This window comes from Strongylocentrotus purpuratus, unplaced genomic scaffold (assembly GCF_000002235.5).
Source record: "Strongylocentrotus purpuratus isolate Spur 01 unplaced genomic scaffold, Spur_5.0 spur5_scaffold_9, whole genome shotgun sequence".
In the NCBI taxonomy this organism is placed as follows: domain Eukaryota; kingdom Metazoa; phylum Echinodermata; class Echinoidea; order Camarodonta; family Strongylocentrotidae; genus Strongylocentrotus; species Strongylocentrotus purpuratus.
The window spans coordinates 20011827-20034710 of NW_022145615.1; the positions used below are offsets into that span (position 1 = coordinate 20011827).

General features: G+C 36.5%; 1 protein-coding gene across 1 annotated transcript in view; it reads right to left on the minus strand.

Annotated features, from left to right (window-relative positions):
- The window catches only part of LOC763294 (dynein heavy chain 8, axonemal), a 92350-nt gene that overhangs the window by 47760 nt on the left and 21706 nt on the right, over positions 1–22884 (minus strand). Inside the window, exons 23-44 of the mRNA XM_030976312.1 lie at positions 22249–22445; positions 21624–21750; positions 20367–20602; positions 19002–19106; positions 18436–18549; positions 17593–17655; positions 16926–17164; positions 16223–16463; positions 15343–15542; positions 14679–14832; positions 14006–14169; positions 13516–13618; positions 13123–13227; positions 11346–11507; positions 10548–10772; positions 9651–9823; positions 8940–9118; positions 6828–7015; positions 5373–5567; positions 4856–4990; positions 4173–4334; positions 3583–3829 (exon numbers count right to left, since the gene is read on the minus strand). Of these exons, the coding sequence (XP_030832172.1) occupies positions 3583–3829; positions 4173–4334; positions 4856–4990; positions 5373–5567; positions 6828–7015; positions 8940–9118; positions 9651–9823; positions 10548–10772; positions 11346–11507; positions 13123–13227; positions 13516–13618; positions 14006–14169; positions 14679–14832; positions 15343–15542; positions 16223–16463; positions 16926–17164; positions 17593–17655; positions 18436–18549; positions 19002–19106; positions 20367–20602; positions 21624–21750; positions 22249–22445 (3714 nt within the window). The remainder of the gene's footprint in view (positions 1–3582; positions 3830–4172; positions 4335–4855; positions 4991–5372; positions 5568–6827; positions 7016–8939; positions 9119–9650; positions 9824–10547; positions 10773–11345; positions 11508–13122; positions 13228–13515; positions 13619–14005; positions 14170–14678; positions 14833–15342; positions 15543–16222; positions 16464–16925; positions 17165–17592; positions 17656–18435; positions 18550–19001; positions 19107–20366; positions 20603–21623; positions 21751–22248; positions 22446–22884) is intronic.

Below are 22884 nucleotides of genomic sequence, written 5' to 3' on the forward strand. Positions count from 1 at the left end.
AATTACTATATTTTCAAATCATTTATTTTCGAATAAATAAAAGACTACCAAGACTACGGCGATTAACTCCTTATAAGCCACACCCTTAAAAAAAACAAAAAACAACAACAACAACAACAACAACAACGCGATTCGGAAATAAAACACACTGAAGCACAATCCCAATTTCACGAAATTCCTGACGTATTCAGAGAGGGAGGGGGTAGGAGGAAGACAGGGAGAGCGACACACAGACATAGACAGACAGAGATAGATAGATAGAAAGAGAGATGATTGTGATGAATTATGATTTCGTTCTAATCTCTGTCATTGATTTAGCTCTTTCCATTGCAAACAAAAATCAAATATGCGTACAACAATTCAATAAATATTTTATTGATACAGCAACCTCATATCAAAATAGGGTTCTACGAGATGTATAGATACTAGATAGAGAAAAAAATAAACAAAATTAAGCGGAAGGCAAAAGCTAAAACAAAATTAATATATTCAAATTATGAGAAACGAAGTCAAAAGCATTCAAAGTAAATGGTATTTTTGTTTTCGAGAATAAAACAATGTTCATTTCAAAATTCATTTCCCTAATACTCTATATTTGATTTGCTCATTTAAAAAAAAAGGCATTTATTGTAGATCATGGCATAATGTTGGTCAGAATAAAGTTGGAAAATGTGTCAAAAACCCATGTAAAATGAAGGCTTAGGCCTATTATTTAGTGGCTCGGTTGATAATCGGCCGAGCTTTAGCAGACGACAATCATTGACAATGGGGAAATGAAAGGAGGTATCGACCGATATGCGCGTGCGGCGGTGCTTACGCAATTTGTATTGTGAGTGTATTGAAAAGGAAAGACGTGAAGCTTCAGCAAGATAAGACGGCAATTCCCCTCAAAAATAACAGATCTTATTTTTCTTATTGATAAACAAAACTTATATTTTTAGAAAAGAAAAAGTCTGATCTTTAATTTTTACATTTACGAAAAATCACGAAAATGACTGAATGAGGCGCAATGAGCAATGAAAGTAGAAAGCATCGCCAAATTTACCATTACTGGCGATGTAACCGAAATCGCTCCGTCACAGGGGATACAATCGCTACAAAACACGGAACGAGCGCCTGATGGCATCGAAACAGAAAGAATATCATTGTACAATAATTATACAACAACAACAAAATGAATATGCATCATGACATATAATGGAAACTAAAGGGGAATCCTGAGCGGGTGGGCTGGGGTTGATCGGAGAGACAAATGGCATAATACAAATAAATAACAATGCGCCCAACTTCGTCTCTCTCCCTCGTTTTCTCAAAGTCGATTTCAATCTACATCTCTAATAGCGTTTTCTGTTTCGCGATTTTTAATGAGATCGCGTTCCGACGTAGCCTTTTCTACCCATATATAAAAATAGCTAATCGTAATTATAGGGTAGAACCAAATTTGACCCTATATTAAATATTCATTGAAATATATAACAATCATGGACAGATAAAGCAATGATAAAAACGTGATTTAGTAAATGTCACTGACGAAAAGATGAAATGAGAAAAGATTGATTATCTCTCAGTATCCTCTCTTTCTCTCTACGTCACTGTCTCTGCCTCTCTCTCTGTCTCGCTCGCTTTCTCAGGGCCATTTTCCATCTCTGTGAACATTTTCCTTTCTGCTATTTGCTTTTTTTCCGAAAGTATGTATACCTTTCGATCTTGAGATAAATTATTAAACCATAACCCTCGATATGGAGTAGAAAAACACAGAACGAGCACCTGATGACATCGAAACAGAAAGAATATCACTGAACAATAAATATAAAAAGTATTTTTTTTTAATATGCATCATGACATGTAATGGAAACTAAAGAGGAATCCTGAGCGGATGGGGTGGGGTTGATCGGAGAGACAAATGGCATAATAATACATAACAACACGTCCAACTTTCTCTCTCTCTCTCCCTCGTTATTTTAAAGTCATTTGCAATCTACATATCTCTCTTTTCTATTATCGACCTATTTACTCAATATATTTACAGAAAATTCATTTAATAAAAAGCTATATGACAATATATGCTTCATTGCCTTGCTTGCCGTTGACATGTTTGTTTTTATTATCTATTCAATCCCCAAATAACTAATAGAGATGTACGTTAGATTTATATTGTCTAAATTCTTCGAAAAACAAAGTACCCCTGATTTCTAGACTGAACTCTATCTTTCAAACGCAACTCATCAGAACTTGAAAACATGACGGCGGCATATTATAATATAATATAAATATTATCTGTCTCGCCTCGACTTGACAAAGATAATATTATCTCCCTCACCTCGACTTGACAAGGATAACATTTTGGCAGGCATATTTGACAACAGATCATTTTGGCGGGCATAGTTAAAATCACGACTTTACTTTCAACTAATCAGATGGCAGGATTAGGAAAGATTCTTAAAGTAAGGTTTATAATATATATACATATATCCACGGTACGACTGGTCTCTTTATTGAAAAAGGCATATCAGACAAGAATGACCCCATATTTGTCTCTAGTGACAAGTTGTTATTGTTGTTTTGGGGTTTATAAGGCTGTCCAATCTGAAAAGATTATTTTCGCAAGGCTATACTGTTTTTTCGAGTTATTTATCAGTGATCATAAGATGGCGCTGTTTCTTATGCTCTGACAAATTAGATTCTGCTTTATGAAGATATCGATTGGCAGGATGTGGCGGTGAGCCAGGCCGCGGGGTGGCTGTTTCAATTAGGCCCAGACGACCTCATTGAGAAGAAGCTCGGCTTCCATGCGAGAGGCTGGAGTTTGGCGGCATATCACTGTCCTCCTACCGGCGGCAGCCAGGCTGAGCTCATGTTTTCTAGCTTTTTCCGAGGCTCGGTTTCCATTCGAAAGGCGGCAGCCGGCGCATGCTTTTGGATACCATTTCCTACCGCCAGCGGTAGCCGGCTCAGCTAATTACAAAAATGCAGCCAAGACGCATAAGTGCAGTTAGCTGCCGCCGGCTGGTATATTTATTTTTGACGCCTCGCCTAAGCTGTTCTCATTGTATCAATGTTGCATCTTCGGTTGGTACCAGTAGTCAAAACAAGAATATCATACAAGAGAATAATCTTTGTCCTTCATAAATATGGTGACATGTTCATTCCTTCACTTTCATTCCATTCTTGTAACCATAAATGCTGTAACCATGTCTCTTGCACATGTATGATCTGGGGGGTGTTTCACAAAGATTCTAAGTTGAACTAGTCTCTAAGTTGGACTTAACAATTATGGAAAGCCATTAGCATCTTTAAAAATATTTTGTAAAATCATCCATATTCTCTATTATCAAGCAGATTTCATGTTATTGATGTGGAATTTATGAAAAGTCTAAAATACTTGAATTTTTGATTTTTAATATAATCTATTTTAAGGCTACAAATGGCTCTCCATAATGTTTAAGTCCAACTTAGAGTTAAGTTTGACTTAGGATCTTTGTGAAACACCCCCTGGTGTGCAGATGCTGCTATCCTCTTTCTAAGTTACATTCTCCATATCATATTCCTTTCCAAGTTTCACATTTCTCCTAGCTGACTCACCTTTCTTGGCCTTCAACGTCTTCCTCCAGAGCGTCGAGAAGATGCCATCTGTCCAGTCGTTGGTGGCTACATCCAACCTACCAAACATCTGAGGAGCTGTGATGGCTTTAGGGTTCATTTTCATCTCCCTGTGAGGAGCCCCACAGTCCCCCATGGCTTTCATCAGCAGGTTGATACAGCAGGTCTTGCCCGCACCGCTGGGGCCCAGGGTCATCATACCATGCCGTACCCTCTGGGTCTCGTAGAGCTGTAATGGAAGTTTTCATTACACAATAGCTTCAATATACTGCTTTATTTTCATATGTGCAGAAAATAATGGTGCAGGTCTTGCATGAACAAATGGATTTACTGCCAAGGCTGATGAAAAGTATTTTCTAATCTTTGATGAGTCGAAATCTGGACTGTATAGATACTTTACATCACCATTACAATAGGTAAAGCCCTGAAAAATCTGTGATCACTCCACGTGATACGATCCACCATCTCTTTTGTAGTAAAGTGGTGAACAGACATGAGAGAGCAACTTATACAAATTTATCAGATTGTTGGCCAAAGTATTCAGTTTTGTTTAGCAAGAATTTCATCCTTACCTGTACCACCTTGAGGTTCCAGGCAGGGTGATTTACCAGGTTCATCACATCGACTTGAACCGATAAAGCTGCTTGGAGCTCCTCGTAGGTAGCACTATCTAGCTGGATACCAGGGAACAGATCGCTGATCAAACTCAGGAACAGAGGCTCATCTTCATCCACCTAAACGAATAATACACATGTATGTGTTACAATGTTACAATACTGTAACTAACATTCATGCATTCAGCCAACTCACATTCTTAAATGCACCTGTAAGTTCAATTGAAGTTTCTGAGAAAGAAACTCCACAAAAACCAAAATCATTAGTTACTAGGGGAATTAATGCTAGGTATTATTAAGAAAATAATATTGATCACTTATTCTAGATATATCTATACATGGGACATAATCTAACAAAATTGAATTGTCAATATTTTCAGGCACTTTTGGTCTCCTTTAATGGTGTGGTTTACATTAAGCATATTAACCTAAGCTTGTGCCACAATTAAAATGTGCATTTTTTTCAGGCTTTTCTCTGCCATCTGTTTGATTTACTCTCATTATTGCATTGATAATATACATGATCATAAGATCTTTCAGATGTTGTAAAATAGGTTTGACAGCATTGCACATCTTTTTTTGGGGAAATGTTTTTTTATATTTTTATTTGAGTAGTGTATATAGAGGAAGTTCTTGCTGACCAATTTAGATAGATTCATGTCTCTGAGAACCCTCATGACGATGGTTGACTCGCTGTCTTCTGGTCTAGCTCTCTTGTTGGCTCCCAACGTACGCAGAACTGACAGAATGTTCCGCAGACCAAAGTCATAGTGAACCTGCACAAAGAATAAGAACATTAGAATGGGTGACCTGGCATTTGGTTCAGAGAAAATTGCTCTAGGCTTTGTTTTCATCAGTACAGCTAAGGCTAGGGTTGGAATTGTGTATTAGGTTAGGACAAGAGATAGGATTAGAAATAGTGTTTGGTCCATAATTCAAATTATGAATTGGTTTTGTGTAGGAAATTAGCTGCAATTGTCATAGAACCCAATCATGAGCTAACCAATAAAATGTTTTGAAACTCACATTTGAAGGATATCAGGCAAAATATACCCCTCCACCCTTCAAAAAAAATCCAATACAATTATACTTATTAACATGTTTGAATAAACATGTTAAGAGTTTTCTAGAGAGAAGCAAAAATACAATGGAACATGCCTGCTTGGTGAGTTGTTCTTCACAAAGCTTGTAGAGGGTGTAGAATTTCTGAGCCAGTAAGACATTCTCCTGGAAACCACAGCTGGCCAGTTTGACCCTCATGATGATCTGTCTGTCAGGTACCATCATGGCCACTGATCTGAACTGGATCTTTAGGTTCTCGGGTAGCTCCTGACGACCAGCATATCCAGGGTTCTAGGAATAGACAGAAGCATGCGATAATAGAAATGCGATTTTGCGATTGAAGGTACTAAAATAAAGGTTGTTATGTCTATCATACTTCAATATTAGTCTTGCTCTATCAGAGCCAATTTGCGGAGATGCCAACCTCTTGACACAAAAAGGCAGACTGAATATCGTAAAAATCAGATTATGGAGAGAAAAATCAGATTTCAAGAAAACTCGATACTACCACTGGCCCGTTGGCCCTGGGCCAGTGAAATTTCAGAAAAATGTTTCACTGGTAAGAACGGTCAAGTAAAATGTTTGCCCTTTCATTAAAATTTAATGAGAAAATTGTAAAGCAAAGTTTTTTTGGGGGTTGCAGAGGTTTACTTGTACATGTACATGTTTCTATCTGATTCTGTGTTGTTTTAAATTTTTTAATTTCTTTTAAAGATGAAAAATCGTATTTTAAGAAGTGATATCGTATCATCATATTTCTCTCTTATTATCGTACTAAATGTGATTTAATCGTACCGGTTGGCATCTCTGATTTTGAATGCATTCCCCAATTACCTTGGATAGGTATTACTTCTGTAGTGTTCCTCAATCATAATACATAGTCATGACAAAATGTATAAGACTGTGATAGCTCTGATGAGTTTTGGGGCCTAAACACTAGCCAACAGCACACAAGAAGTTAAGTGAAAATAAAGCATTCAAATACCGTAATTAACGGTGTACTAACCGCACTTTTTTTTTTTAAATTTTCGATTTATGCCCCTCCACCTGGCGCTATGCCTGGCAATGTCTCCCAGCTCAGTAATCGGTGTGTTGACTCACCACTTGGAAACTAGAACAACACTCAAATTTGTCTGTCATCTTGATTTGAAAGTAATCTTTCTGATAGATTTCAATATGTAGTTTATAATAATAATTCCTCCAATTTTTCTTCTATTACATGGCATACCACAAGGTTCTATCCTAGGTCCTCTACTTTTTTTTAAGTCGGCAATAAAAAAAGTCAGCAAAAAAAAGTCGGCAAAAAAAGAAAAAAGAAAAAACGAAAAAGAGGGGTGCGGTTAATATACGAAGGCGGTTTATACAACGTTAATTACGGTAAAGCAATCTCAGGACAATGTCTGTCTAGTAAACTGGTGTAGATCAATGTGGCTATCATGTTACCTGAAGAAAGAAAACATACACTGTCATGTCCTATCATAACATGATTATCATGCCCAGTTACCATTGACATAAAACAAGGGATATTGAAACATTAAACTAAGGGCTAACCATGGTGAGAAAGAGACCAAACTCTGGATTCAAGTCTACCACATCTCCATCCATAAAGACAAACTCCTTCTTTCTCTCTTTCTTGGCAGTCAGAACAATGGCAATCTGTTGTGCAGCCACAGACAGCACAGGAAGCTCAATACGATTGAACTCATCAAAACATCCCCAGCTGCCCGACTGAGCAAGACCTGCATAAGAATATAAACCATGTATAAGTAAATGATATGAATAACCAATGTACATGAGCATTGGGACTAATTAAGATACCGGACTGGTCTCAGAACACTTTACCATATCTTGCCATTGCACAGAATCCTATCGTCTATTGAGGGACAGATTCCAGCCAATCATGACATGAATATTACACTATAAGAACATATGAACAAAACTAGATGGAATTCGACTGCGCGCAGTCGAAAATGATGCCTCCGTTATAGAGCAATTTTACAAACCAAAACAGAAAAAAAAAATTGAATTCACGTTCAATGGTAATCCATTGACAGGTTCTCAGAATATTGTGATTACAAGCAATTTCTCATATACATATATGACCCTTTGATCTTTGACCTCATGACCATAAAATCTACTCAGTTCATTGGCTCTGCAAGATGTTCTGAGTTAAATAGTAATCCATCTGTCAGTTCTAATGAGAATGCGTTCACAAGCTATTTTTGCATACATAATGGGCCCATGACCTTTGACCTTTGACCTTATGAACCAAGAATCTACTCAGTTCATTGGCTCTGCAAGTAACAAACATGACCTAATTTTGGCATGAATCCATCAATCGGTTCTTGAGATAACGCGATCACAAGCTGTTTTTGCATTCATAATGTGCGCTGTGGCCTTTGACCTTTGACCTACGTGCTCCAAAATCTAATCAGATTGTCTTCTTATGGTGATACACACTATCATTAAGTTTGAAGTTTAAATCTCCAGTGGTTCTTGAGATATTATGATAACAATCTCAATGTATGGAATTTCATAAGTTGACCTCTGTGACCCTTGACCTTTGACCTACGTGCTCTAAAATCTAATCAGATCGTCTTCCTATGGTGATACATACTATCCTTAAGTTTGAAGTTTTTACATCTCCAGTGGTTCTTGAGATATGATAACAATCTCAATGTATGGAATTTCATAAGTTGACCTCTATGACCCTTGACCTTTGACCTACGTGCTCCAAAATGTAATCAGATTGTTTTCCTATAGTGATACACACTATCACCAAGTTTGAAGTTTAAATCTCCAGTGGTTCTTGAGATATCATGATAACAATCTCAATGTATGGAATTTCATAAGTTGACCTCTGTGACCCTTGACCTTTGACATACGTGCTCCAAAATCTAATCAGATCGTCTTCCTATGGTGATACATACTATCCTTAAGTTTGAAGTTTAAATCTCAAATGGTTCTTGAGATATCGCGCTAACAAACTCAATACAAGGAATTTCATAAGTTGACCTCTGTGACCTGTGACCTTTGACCTACGTACTCCAAAATCTAATCAGATCGTCTTCCTATGGTGATAAATACTATTCCCGAGTCTTAAGTTTAAATCTTAAATGGTTCTTGAGATATTGTGATAACGGTCAAACGGGACGGACGTACGGACGGACGTACGGACGGACGGACGGACGTACGGACGGACGGACGGACGGACGGACGGACGGACGGACGTACGGACGGACAACCCGAAAACATGATGCCTCCGGCACCACCTTCGGTGGCGGAGGCATAAAAACAGGTCAGTCTGCTTTATTATGTAAACAGAAGCTTGAGGTAGGTGTCCTGCACTGACACTGAAACTATGACTAGTAAATACATTTTGGATGTGTTATATGAATAATTCGTCATTACCAATAATCACAACAAAATTGTGTTTCACTATAACTTGTTCAACTGGTAAGTCAGCTAAGAAGTAACCTTTTTATATTTTTAGCAGACTTGACTAACATACTGGAAAAACAAGATAAATCATTTTTTAAACATGAAATGGTCCATCAGGATGTCATGAAATGGTCCATCAGGATGTCAAGAAAAGGAACAATGATCTTAGAAACATAGAAATTGAAAAAAGAATCCATCCAGACAGCCAAAGTTTTGTCCTACCTTTGTAGATTCTTCCTAGACCTCTGTAGTCCATCTGATCAGAGCAGTTGAATACAACCACATATTTGCCTAGAGCTTTGCCCATATCCTTGGTGGTCTCCGTCTTGCCTGTCCCTGCAGGACCAGCGGGTGCTCCACCCATGCTCATACCCAAGGCCTGGGCAAGTGTGATGTAACATCTGTTCGACATAAATGCACATGGATCCATTGACTGGTTAATATGGATAGAGCTACACACATTACAAACAGAAATGATACACAGTACATAAGAGTGCATATGTGTTCATTGGTGACGTTATAAGTCAAAAACTGAATGAATGAATGAAAAAGCTAGCTCTGAAAAACAAAACTCAATCCAACAATTACAATGGGTAAATGAAAGGTAGATGGGAACAACTTAAAACAACTGTTGTCATATAGTTGGAAATTGCCTTATTACGAGAGATTCATTCTTCCACAACAACATTCCTAAATTTATGTAATGTCATGTCTAACCATTGAAGACTACACAGTATATTTTCCTCATTATTCCACACAAAAATTCCTAAATTTCTGTTATGTTGTGTCTAACCTTTGAGGACTACACAATATTTCCATTACATATCCTTTCCTCCAGATAAGGGTCATAATGGCAGGGTATTATTCACCATGCCCACTGTTTATCTAAATCTTGACTTCTGATATATACCGAGTACCATTTTGAGTGCATACCTATCAGTAAGTGGAGTGATGACAAGCCTGTCTGTACAGCCCAAGAACTCATTCTGATAGCTGAAGTCAACATCGGTGATGGACACAATGCACTGGTCTGTATCCTCTTTGAAGTAGAATCGAGCCTGCTTCAACCACTCAAAGTCATTCACATTACGAATGTGCATAGCCACCTGTACAATTCATAATCACACCATAAATATTAGATGATTCTTCATAGCTCTTACATGTATTAAAATCATTTTGATAATGAAGTCAAATAAAGAGCTACCAAATTTCACAAGAACATTTTAAAACTACAAGGAAAGATCTTTATTTCCCGACTGAATAAAATGAAATGAAACAGTATGCAGATTTCAAATCAGTACTCTAGATGAGATCTTTAGTACTATTGTCAAGTTTCAAGTTGATGTAACAAAAAATTGGCATGAAATGCAAGCTGCACAAACAGAGAGTGAGCAGTCAAATTATTTTTCTCTTTGATCTCTTCGTAAGTGGTTGATTTCTTTCCAAGACCTTATCTCTCTGTAAAGTGTCTGCTAATTAGCTCATAAAGAGAAAAAATTACTGTTTCCAAGATTCCTTGTTAATAATAATAATTGCTTAGGCTTCTATAGCGCATTTCATCTTCAGAGAAATAACAATGCGCTTTACAATAATAAAACAATAAAATTACACAAAACTACTAATTCATGAACTAAAGAAATATTAAAATAAGGACAAGATTAATAATAATCTATCATTATCAACATCAATTACAGAGAAACAAAAGCAAATTATGACAAAGTACAGTAATTTAATTAAATTTTGAGGAACATATGCATTTTACGCAACAGCTCAAGCCCACAGAAAATGATTTACAAGACCAACTACTAATTCAACTAAATAAAGGCTTACCAAATCATTGAAGATATCCCTTTGATGGACATGGATGGTGACAAGAGTCTCATACTTGATCCTTTCCACCTTGGTCAGATCATGAGTGGTTTGCTGAATGAGGCAGTTGAGAAGCTCCAGGAAGTGGATATTGGTGGCAGGCATGATCTTCTTGTCGGCTCTGGCCATGCTGAGGGCTTCCTCTGCATCCCTGGTCCACAACATCTGGATACCGAGTAGACCGACCTGAGAGGTGATGGAATTCAAATTCAAAATCACATTTTATTGATTTCAATCCACATAAATAGGACCATTCTGATTGATGATAGTGAGGTGGTGGTGGTGGGGGGGGGGGGGGGGGGGGAGGGGGAGGGTCATTGAAGGAACATGTTAATTCGTCAAGGCATTACAAAAGATATGTCATATTCTAGCATCTTTATATTCAATTTGTAATTCCAAAAACGAAATATCCAGGTGACAGTCATAATCTTTATAATTAAATACCCAGGAAAATATTTCAACCTGAATATTAAAACCTAACTAGATATCACCAGTGTACATATAATTGAAATGGTATAATCTAAATGGAGGGAATGTGTGGGACATCTAATAATGTAATTATCTGATGAATTAGCAAGGATGGAGGGGTCCATCAAAATAATTGAAAAACAAGACAACAAAATTATGTTTAAATTTTCTTTTTACTGTTTCCCTGTAACATAACAAGAAGCTAAAATAGAAAATATATCACACGATACATCAATAAGAGAGAATATTGGTAGTGTTTGGGGCTCTGAGGAAACATCTATCACTTCTTACTTGAGCAATGTAGTTATTGAGGAAGGAGAGAAGCTCAAAGCTAGAGTCATTGATGACTCTGGAAGCATCTTTGATGATACCATGAAGCGATCTCATCTGAGTGTCCAGTAGCTCTCCCAACCAGGTCTCTACATTGCCCTTGGCAATCACAGGCTTGTCAAGCTTTAGTCACAAAGGGAAATGAGACACAGAATCGTTTACATTAAGTAAGACTCTAGATAAATACAACTATAGTGACACTGCTGAATCAAAAGTGAGTTAATGTCATCTGAAATCAGACTGAAACTAGATGGAACTTCGACTGCATGCAGTCGAAAATGATGCCTCCGTCATAGAGCAATTTTACAAACCAGACAGTGGTTGATCTTTGACCTCATGACCCTAAAATCTACTCAGTTCAGTGGCTCTGCAAGATATCCTGAGTTAAATAGTAGCCCCACTGTCCTACTTGTAGCTACTTGCTCCCTCTGTATAGAAAACTTCCCCATTCGGTGCCTGTTGGTCCCCCATGATCCTCTATTTCTTATGTTATTTGAGAGCTGAGTTGATGAGATAGCCACCTGTCAGTGACCTCGCTGTGTGGTCTAATCCCTCCTAGCCACACTAAGATTTCAAGATTTCAAATTTATTCATGTTTCCAACAAAACATTACAAATCAATTATAAGCATTTAAAACAAATTTAAGAAATACATGTTGGAAACAGAGGGGTCCACTAAAAAGCAATGCTTGTACAAGTGTGAACACCTCAAATGAAACTTAGGAATAATGAGTAATTAAATTAAATAATCTGTAACTACAAAAAAACAAACTACAAAATAGGGGGGAGGGAGGGGAATGCCAACAGAGACGAGAAAGGGACAAGACAATACTATACAACAAAGATAGAAGAACACGGTCATAATACAAAGAGTAGACAATGACAAAATGAAGTGAGAGATCGAGGGTACAGAAAATAATACTAAAAGATGAACTGCATGTGGGGTTGAGAAGAAGATAAGGAAAGAGAAATGCGTGTTAGAAAGGAAATAAGCATGAGAAGGAACAATATAATATATGAAATTACATCTTGAGTCAGTGAGCGGAGAATGATCTTGTATTAGGCAAAAGCAACAACGGCATATAATTCAATGAGGTGTATATGATTTTAATAAAAACAATTTCAATTTTTTCTTAAAAGTATTAATCGATGGAGCATTTTTTATTTCACCACTTAATGAATTCCAAAACTTTGGACCTTCATATATAAATGTTTTTTGAGCTGAGAGGGTCCACAAGAGAGGTAAATGAAAATCATCTGAATGTCTTGTTGGGTAATTATGAACTGAGCTATTTTTAAAAAACATTTCTTGAAAAACAGATGGCAACATATTATTATTATAATTATACTAGTGTTGATAAGCTTTAATAAAACTATAAAAATGACATTAACTTATATTTGGGAATACTTCTGCTACAGCAAGCTTAACTTATTGATTAAAGTCTTACAGAATATGTATTTTAGAACTTTCAAAATGAAAGTCAGAAATATATGATACCTTTTGCGCAGTGTTTATAGCGAAAGCAAAATGTTTGAAGATTGAAATACAGTTTCATGTGTATGTACATAAACCAATAAGTTTGAAGGCATCAGCTAATGAGGGGTCAAATTCAATGAGCCAATTAGTGCTTTTCATGATCTTGCCACTACTATTCATATGTATATGTTATTGATTTGTAAATTGTTTTTAAAGTGGAAATAAATTTAATTGAACTGAATTAATATGAAAATATACTTACAGGGATGACTTCTCCCTCTCTGGAGACACAAGACATGATGCGGTCATAGTCCTTCGCGTGGAATTCCACCTCATTCACATTCTCAAACACTCCAAGGAGATGAGCCTGAATTGAATCACAGCAAGTACAATAAACTGTAGCAACTGACATGCAAATACACTGTTTTAAAATCATTCATCACTATCAAATCTTAATTACAATGTTTCAATAATTGTCATTGTTTGAAATATCACATAAAAGTTGTTTTGCATTTATAATTCATGCATGATTACCAAATGTTACTTATTAATGTTTCACTAATTGTCATGGTTTGAAAGATCACATAAAAGTTGTGTCGCATTTAAAATTCATATATCTCATCAAGATAGCCAGTATGAAAAAATAATTATTTACCTGAATAGTGTGGGAATCACTGGCTTGTCCAAGGATTTCAAGCAGAGCTGGGTCAGACACAAAGAAGAATCTGGGAAAAACCAATCTTTTCTTCTCCAGGTAGCTGTAAATAGGAAATAAATGGAAAAAATTTAGAATTCAAACGCAATGAAAACAACTGAGGCAGCTGTCATACATGATACAGTATTTTATTAGATAAGCCCACATTGGTCGCTAGAATAAGTACTAAGACTCAGTGAAACTGGCCAACTGCATAGAAAGGCCACCTATCTAGAAGTACAGCATTTTTGTTACTGATTGATGTAAAAAGGAAATAACGTGTCCATAAAAGTCCACCTGCCCATGAAGATTGCCTAAGTTATTTCCCTAAAGCGGTCTTTATAATATTCATTTACCTGTATAAGAAAAAGATAAACATTTGCAATTAAGTACTCTGACACAATATTTCGATCCCAGAAATCACAAGTTGTACGAAATGTATAATCCTCACCCTGTGAGTGACTTCTGACATATCTCCAGCTGTTCTAGGAGATGGGGCAAAAGCTGCCCCAGGGTCTCGTCTCCAACACAGCATGTAATCACATTGTCATTCTCATGGGCTCGTATCATGATCTTCACCCAAGACTTGTCAATGTTTGAGAAACGTTTGGCTTCCTTCACAATAAAATGGCAAAAATATGGCAAATCTGATGTAATGAACAAACATGAAATCATTGCGTCTATACAAAGAAACATATGTATGATAATATCAGCACACTTTTGTAAATGAAAATACTTTTGCTCCTGAATAAACAATGGTATTAAAGCTGAAAACAGAGATTCAGTATTGGTTAAAATATGAAATATATAAATAATTGTATAAAAGGCACAAATAACTCTTTCACTCAATATTATATTCGTGTATGAACAACTCGATAAAATTAAATCACGAATGTAATAAATGCAGATTGCTGTGTTACAGGTGAATGTATTTCCTTTCATAGGATGATTGGTGAAAGATGGTTGATGAATTCCATGCAAGCCTGGGCAGACTATCTAATGCAGGCTAAACAAGAATACTAGTCCACCAATTTCTACTCATTCTGTCTGCATTCTCAGCAATTACTAGTTGTTAATATGAATGTTATATCTTATAGTGTCTTCATTAATGTATGAACCCTTACCTGAGGTAGCTGCTTGGCAATGTCTCCACCAACAAATACAGCTTCAAGGTAGACCCACAGGTTCTGTGTGGTCATCCAGTTCTCTATGATGTCAGATGAATTGGAAAGCTTCTGTACCCAAGTTTGGATTTTCTTCTTGAAAGGTGCGTTGTATCTGTTGGGTCAAAATAGATTTGAACGAATATTGATATCTTAATTTAAATACTGAAATGTATATCATTCTTAAATTAATTGTTTTGAGATAAAAAACTATTGGATTAACATCTATTGCAATTCTACGATTTTGTTAAAAAGAAAATTTGAAGAAATATATATATAAATCAAAATTTGACTAAAATAAGCATGAACTGGCCATTGACGTCCTTTCACTACTGGATAATCCCTTGCAATTTGTACAGTTGCTATCACTATATCTAAATTGAATAAGGATGTAAAGTAAAGTTAGGTATTTGTAATATCTCTAATCAACAAAACAAAGAATAGAAGGACCAAGACCATAACATCCCATGTTACATTTAAAATTTAGTTTTCTGGAGATGATTGAAATTAAAGGATTGAAAACTAAAATCAAAACAACACTTATCATTTATAGGAATTGAGGAAACAGGATTCACAACAAATAGGATGACACAATTCTTGCAAATGGGATACATGGCATACATACCTATTGCTGAGGAGTGATCCAAGGACCATAAGACTGTCCTCCATCAGTGCTACAATCTCTGAGGTCTCGGCTCCCTTCAGAAGCAGCTCTCCTCTTGCCTTGAAGTTTGAAAAGGACAGAGCTTGGTTGGTCCATTCACTGACAACTTGAGCCAGTTTAGCCTCAATGTCCTTCTCTTTGACTGCTGAGATGCAAATATCCTAAAAAATGAAAAAAAAAGAAGAAGCAGGTACATCAACCTTGGATTGGTTTGCATGATTTTACTACAGGCCTGAGATCTTTGATGGATAAAACTGACACAAACCACAAAAGGCCATCACAATAACCTTATTAAGCTTCCTCATAAATATGATTGATGTTCTAATGCTAATGGTTATTGATTTGATGAAAAGCATCAATGTAAATATCAAGAATACTATATTTATTTTAAAAAATCCTATTAGATGAATTAAGTACAGGATAAAATGTTGCTTCACTGTTTGTGCAGATTACATACATCCCAAATAACATAAATAGGTTTCTTCATGTTTTTCCAAAATTTGGAATCAACAAGTATACATTATGCAATCCATTGTCATAATACAGCCATATGTTTCCTTCTATGTTATGTTTATTTGGTTTATGTATTTGTGCGTTCCTTTATTATTGATATACTACTTTTGCAACTATAAGTTATAGAGGGCTGCAATCTACAAGCCCAGCTTTTCAGCAGTCCCCTCCATGACCAACCTGTTTTATATGTCTGTTGTACACTGTGGACCAATTACAAATATATTGTTAAGTTTCATTGTTTTACTATGTACAATGCAATCCCATGTACTTCATTTATTTTGTTGGAAATAGAAATAAACAAAAATGAAATGAAATGAAATATCATTACCTCAATATCCTCCTTGCTACGCAGCAGTGGGGCTTCCATGATGTTACGCAAACAGAAGGTATCTGAGTCAATCTCAAACTTGTGTCCGGTGACGTTGGTGATGCGCTCCCAGTGGCGATCCTTCATGGCCTTGTTTGCCATGAGTTCCAGCAGAGGACAAGTCTCGTTGAAGTCATCAATGGTCTTCTTGAGTTCAAGAAAAGCCTGCCACTCCTTGAGACCCTTTGGAAGCTTGCGGCATCTGATTGAGTTAAGTATGAATACACATCACTACAGATGAGCTCACATGTGGAGGCGAGTACAACAGAAATTTAATTCCTCTTATATGAATACAAGGAGAGAAGGGTTTGAGGAAAAGAAACAGAGATTCAATTCAATTCAATTCAATAATGGTTTTATTCAAAAACAATGCCTGGCAGCCAAAATGCAGAATTGTGCATGTTTACATATACATGAGCTTCATTACATAAAAATCATATATCATGTTTTACAACCATTCAAGCAGCATTGGTAATACTTAACATTACTCATCTGTAGCTATTTAAAATCAATCACTATATTGATACATAACTGAGAACGATGATAAGAAAGACAATTTATGGACAGTGAAAATATCAGAGTTATTGGTCAAACATGCCTATAAACATGATATTATAATTGCCGAGGTAAATTTAGGTTGAATCATAAGCTATCGGACACAAACCTGTTCTGGAAATCAATTAGCTCTTGGTTGATTGCATCGATATCCACTTCACTCCACAGGATATCATAGTAACCATTGACCCTGTCAATGACATCATTGTACAGGCCATAGAGCTTCTGCAGGAGGTTAAGTTCTTTCTTGGTCTTCATCAGGGCTGGGTAATCAGTCACAGGGAGACCAAACAGCTGCTCTCCAGCCGAATAGGTGTTGTATCTTCGCAACAGGTCATCAAATCTAGTCTGTTATTAAAGCAAAATCAATGTACAAGTTGGAACGTTGGAGGTCCTGTCTTGTTGTCCATTGGCGAATTAAAATTTTTGATGATCTTCTTTATACAGAAAACTAAAATACTGTTTGATTTATGACATTCAAAAGGGAGAACCATTTCCTAAATGTTTCGGTTTTAAATCATGGATGGTTGTGGTAGTGCAGTTTGTTTCATGTTCTGTTCGGATTGTTTAAAAAAAGGAAGTCACTGACATAAAAATTATTTTTAATAGCAAACTGTCAGTCAGAATGTTAATATTTCATATCGTTGCAAATTGTTCAAACCTACGCTAAAGATTTTAAACCTTGTAATCAAAGTGAATTACTGCAGGTTTAAATTTTTAAGATCGCATCCAACAGATAACATTGGCATTTCAGAGTATTGAAAACTTCTGCTTACCTGAAAGACTTGTAGTCTAACATTGGCTTCTCCGGGCGAGATGCCTTGCTCCATGGGTCCATTCTATGTGTAAAGACACATGTGTTTATACGCTTCATTTTAATAAAAAAGTTTCTTTACAATATGTTATATTCAGACACTATGCCCATGTCTTTTGCCTGTTGTGTCCAGAATAATATTCTCTATTAAGAGCCAGAATAACCTATATCTCTGTGTTGAAATGTGTTAGGGCCCTCCAGATTCTCAGCAGATGATATGATCAATAAAGACCTTGCCCTGACTCGTCACTGCCTCTTGCAAAATATGATTAAATCTAAATCAACATTATTTCACACCTTTGTACTTGGATCAAATTGATAACTCATTCTCCCTATCACGATGGAAATATGGACTTAAACTTTTACCACCAGTATCGAATACGAGTTGTAGTTGAGTTGAATCTGTTGACCATAAGACCACATGGGCTAAAATTGAATATTGAACCGTGAAGCTGATTCCCTAATTGTTTCTGAAGGCAGTGTAGTTATAATTAATGGTATCATGGAGGATATAAAACCCATTGTGGTTGCAACAGCACTTAGAATAAACAGAGTGAAAATGCCAAAACTAGGCGTTGTGGAGTGCGCCTGTAATCCAGCTAACAATGGAAGTTACAAACTGATTCAGCCGAGGACCCAGGTTTGAAACTGAGTCACGTCTTTCGGATGGTGACGTTTAAAGGTCGGTCCCCAGACGTAAATAATCTTATCTGATTGATACACGTCTGTAAAAACCCAATATACACACACAGCACTTTAAATAAACAGAGTGAGAATGCATGGACTGAATTGAAACAGGGCCTACCTCTTCATAGTCTGCATCAAATGAGAAATTGTCGACATGGAAGGTCTCAACAGCACTTAGAAGCTCTCCCTTGAATGTGGGCTGGATCTTCACCAGGTTAGCTTGAGCAGAAGACTTTAATAAAGAGTAATACAAAATCATTTTTTATGTTTCAAGTACAACTGGGGAGTGTTTCACAAAGACTAAGATTGACTATAAGTTGAACTTAACTATGACAGGCCGTTAATGCCACTAGTTCTTTTAACCATTCCTTGCATTGGTTTCTCAAGGGACGTATAAAATCATGGTCACAAATCTACAAAATATATATAGTTTATTATTGAAGGAAAAAATATGATCAAAAGATCATAATTGAGAGACAAATGGTGAGTGCAAATATTGGCATGAAAGGCCTGCCATGATTAAAGTCCATTTTAAAGTCGATCTTAGTCTTTGTGAAACACTCCCCTGGTATATCTAAGTTCGTTCTTCCACTATACTTCCCGATAAACTATGATTGTAACTAAAACAATAACATTCAGTTTAATTTCAGTAGCTGTCATAGTTTCTAAGCACAGTGAACTCACAGCCTGTCTGCTCAGTTTCTGGAAGGAGTATCTGAGACTATCCACTCTGTTGGCCTCTTCCCTAGGCACTGAAACCTGGAACTTCTGCAGCATGGAATATGCTTCCTGTGTAAATAAAAAGAAGGTAGAAAGAATATTAAAATAACATAAACTTAGTTTATCTTTTTCACTGAAACTACTTAGATGCTCAAGGAGACTTGTAATTATTTGACTTAACACTCAAATGCTGAAAAATAAAGTGTGTTCAACATTTTTTTCTCTCCACCAAGCGTTAGTCCTAAAATCTGCACAACAGGTGATGAAATTGTCCTTCTTTTCATGAAGTGATAAACAGCAATCATTCATTCATATCTATCACCTCACCAAAGATTAAAACACAACTGCCACTGAAAGATATTGTCAATGTTATGCCATCTGTCACCTAAAAACAGTGCTAACTGCACTTTCACATTTTCACCAAGTGCAGGCTGGGTTTCCATCACTTCACAAATTGTTCTGATTCCATCAAACATACTTTGTTTGTTTCACAAAGCTTAAAAGTTTAACAAGATTGGGATTACTACTGCTGCTCCTTTGAGGCTAACTTGATGAGAAGTCATACAAAGGGGAGTATTTTTTTTATTAATGTTCATGAACAAAAGATATTTATTGTATACCAGAGCTGCCAACCTTGTGCGACCAAAAAAAGGAATCATGATGGCAAAAAAAAGGAATTCATGAAAACGAAACTTACAACCAGGCACGACACACTTCCAATGCAGAAATGTTCATTCATCATGCTGTTTTTTTCCATACAAGCAGGTAATTTTTTTGGTGGTTATTTTGGTATTATCGGCATTTCATTTTTTTTGAGAATATTTTTCTCTTGAAATATGTTTTAAAATGAGTTTTCTATTGAATTTGTGATCAAATCACCATTTTAGGGCAGTTGTTTGACGTGCAGTATGTAAAAAAAAAAAAATAAATAAATAAAAAAAATAAAAAATTAAAAAAATTATTAAAAAACGTATTTTATGAAGAAAAAACGTAATACCGTAATTTGGAGGAAAAAACGGAGTAATTCTGGCAAAAACGGAATGGTTGGCAGCTCTGGTATACATTTCAAAGGCTAAATCCGCAAAAATTAAAACTATAATCAACCTGTTTGAAACATTGAGCCACTCCTACTACCCATCCTCTTCAACCGGCGCAGTTCTCCTTAGAATTATAAGCTCAAGAAAGATAACCTACAGTCTTTCTCAAGACTACCAACAGTCCTTTACAAGACTACACCACACACACTCAAGAAAGAAAGATTACCGACAGTCCTTTTCAGGACCCCCCAATAAGCCTACTGTTTATAACAGATGCCTTGTAGAATCCTACCTCTATTGGTCCCAAGGTCATGTCAATGCGGATGTCCTCCTGACGTATGGTTTCAAGGGCAGACATGGCAAGGCGGACATCATCAAGATCCTTGATGGGTCGACCGAGTCTCTTGGAGTAATCGCCCACAAAGTTACTGACCTCGTCCATCTTGGCACAGTACTCCTTGTTGAGGCTGCGTCCAAGCAGCAACTTCCATGCACACGCTTCCACCGTGAGAGACGTGCGTATTGGTTCTGAAGGTATGAATGATTAGCCAAGGCATAGATACCATAGGAAATTGCATTTCAAGCTGTAATAAGGAGTGTAAAAGAATGTCCCCATGGTTCGAGACAAAATAGCCGCACATGTAAGACATGAACAATTTTTAGTAGATGATGACAGGGCATTTACCCTACTGAGAGAACTCAGATCTCTTAATTACCAACTAAGAATACTGCATAGGATCCTAATTTATTTAGGAAGCCACTACACATCTTCATGCCCATACAGTTTTTGGAACTCACAGGCAACGCTGCCCGCGACAACAAGAAAACAATTTGTTGCCCAAAATTTTAATCTACTAAGGATCTATAGTAGATGTGAACAAATTATCTCACTTGTTCTAGCTGAAAAAATGAGCCATAACAAAAGCTCTTCGAATAAAGATAGAAGCCATTGAAACTACACAACTTCATTTCCACACTTATATGATGCATGGGATCTCAAATTTAATAGGATCTACAGTAGATATGAACACAGTATCTCACCTATTTTGGGTCAGAACAATTAATAGGCAATGACAAAAGCCTCACTAGCTTTCCATAGCACCCAAATGTTAGACTGTGCAGTGCATGCTATGGCAACAATTTTTTCAACATCAATACCCATACCAACTAAATTCCTAGCTTCAATCCTGGACCCAATACTATTTCTAAAACCTAACACTAATCATGGAAATAAGTTAAAACCCATCGCAAACCTCACCTTACCCTATACTGTAAACAAACAAAAAAGCATAGGGCAAGTGCTGCTAGATTAAATGTCAAATCACCACCTGTAATGCATATAGTCCTAACACATCTGGAGTAGATGTGAAAATGGTCTCAAACAAGCAGATTCACAACAAAAGAAGCCTCCCCAAGTTTTCAAGCAAACGCACACACTGATAATACTTAAAGAAAACAATTAAAACACAAACAAAATAATCTCCATATGTTTTCATGCGTACATAGCTCTCCTGCCTAAGATGAAAACGTAAAAAAAAGGTTGTCTTACCTGTGTAGAGTCGAATGGCACCAACCTCTATTGTGTGGCTGATCTCCTCAATCTGAGATTCTAGTTCCTGATAACTCAGAATCTCTTGCTTCCATTCAGACAGGATTGGTTCCGTCTTTATGAAATTCTGAACATACAAAAGGGAGAAAATTACGACCAATAATTTGTCCACTTACGGTAATTATGCATTTGCTCCTGCGACTGTTGCTCCAGGCTTTATTTCATCAACAATGTAGGGTTAAGGCGAAGGTTAGGTATAGTATTGGGTGCTGCTAAAAAGTGAAATATTTTGGCAAGTGTATGAATTGACTGCCAATCAATTGTCGCAGGAGCATGGAGCATGTGTTGTACAACCCCACTTAAATGTGTCTTATCAAAATCAATACAAATATTTTTTTTGGTCTCGTTGATGAATGGTTTGTGACAACAACTGCACCATCAACAAAGTATGTGTTTTTACACATTCATGCAAACATTCATTGTTAAATAGTATGTAGGTAGGTACTGACAATTTTCTTTTGTTAGTCAATATTTCCAATATGGTTTACATGAAATCTGTAGTCATTTTTGAAAGTCTGCTTTCTGTATCTCTTATCACATGATCTTGTTTGTACAATAAAAATACCTTGACGCTCTCCTCCCTGTCTCCCTCCCACAGGTATTGATAGCCAGAGAAGATGACCAGAGCTTCTTGAATCTTGGGCTTGGATTGACCAATGGCATTGCTCAGCATCATCTGCAGCTTCTGGATGTCTTTGTGGTCAGCGATACTTTTGTAGTAGTTCTTCAGCTTCTGGGGCGGGATGACCTCCACATGTGGGGCTATTTCAAGGTAAAGAAGATGAGATGTCTGTTTGATTAGCTCATTCAGGGTTATCGCTTTTTTGTGGTATCTATATGATCTGTAATTCTGTATTGACATGCAAACAAAATAAATTTCCAATAATTGGACAATTACAATTTTGTTTGAATATGTGCAACTAAGTCTTAAAACATGTTTTTCTCAAACTCTGCTACGATCAAATGAACTTATTTCCATTCTTGCCTGATAAAGTAAAGATTGCAATGTCACAAATCAATCCTTGCATTAACTTCAAATTAAATCATATCACAATAATTAAACTAGCCTTCAAATACATACATTTCTTTATCTTTCTTTTTCCTCTTTATCTAAGAGGGAGGTATCTTGGAAAAAGACTTTATGACAATATGAATTGAATAGAGTTACTCTCTCCAAATGGCGACAAAGCAATAATAAGTG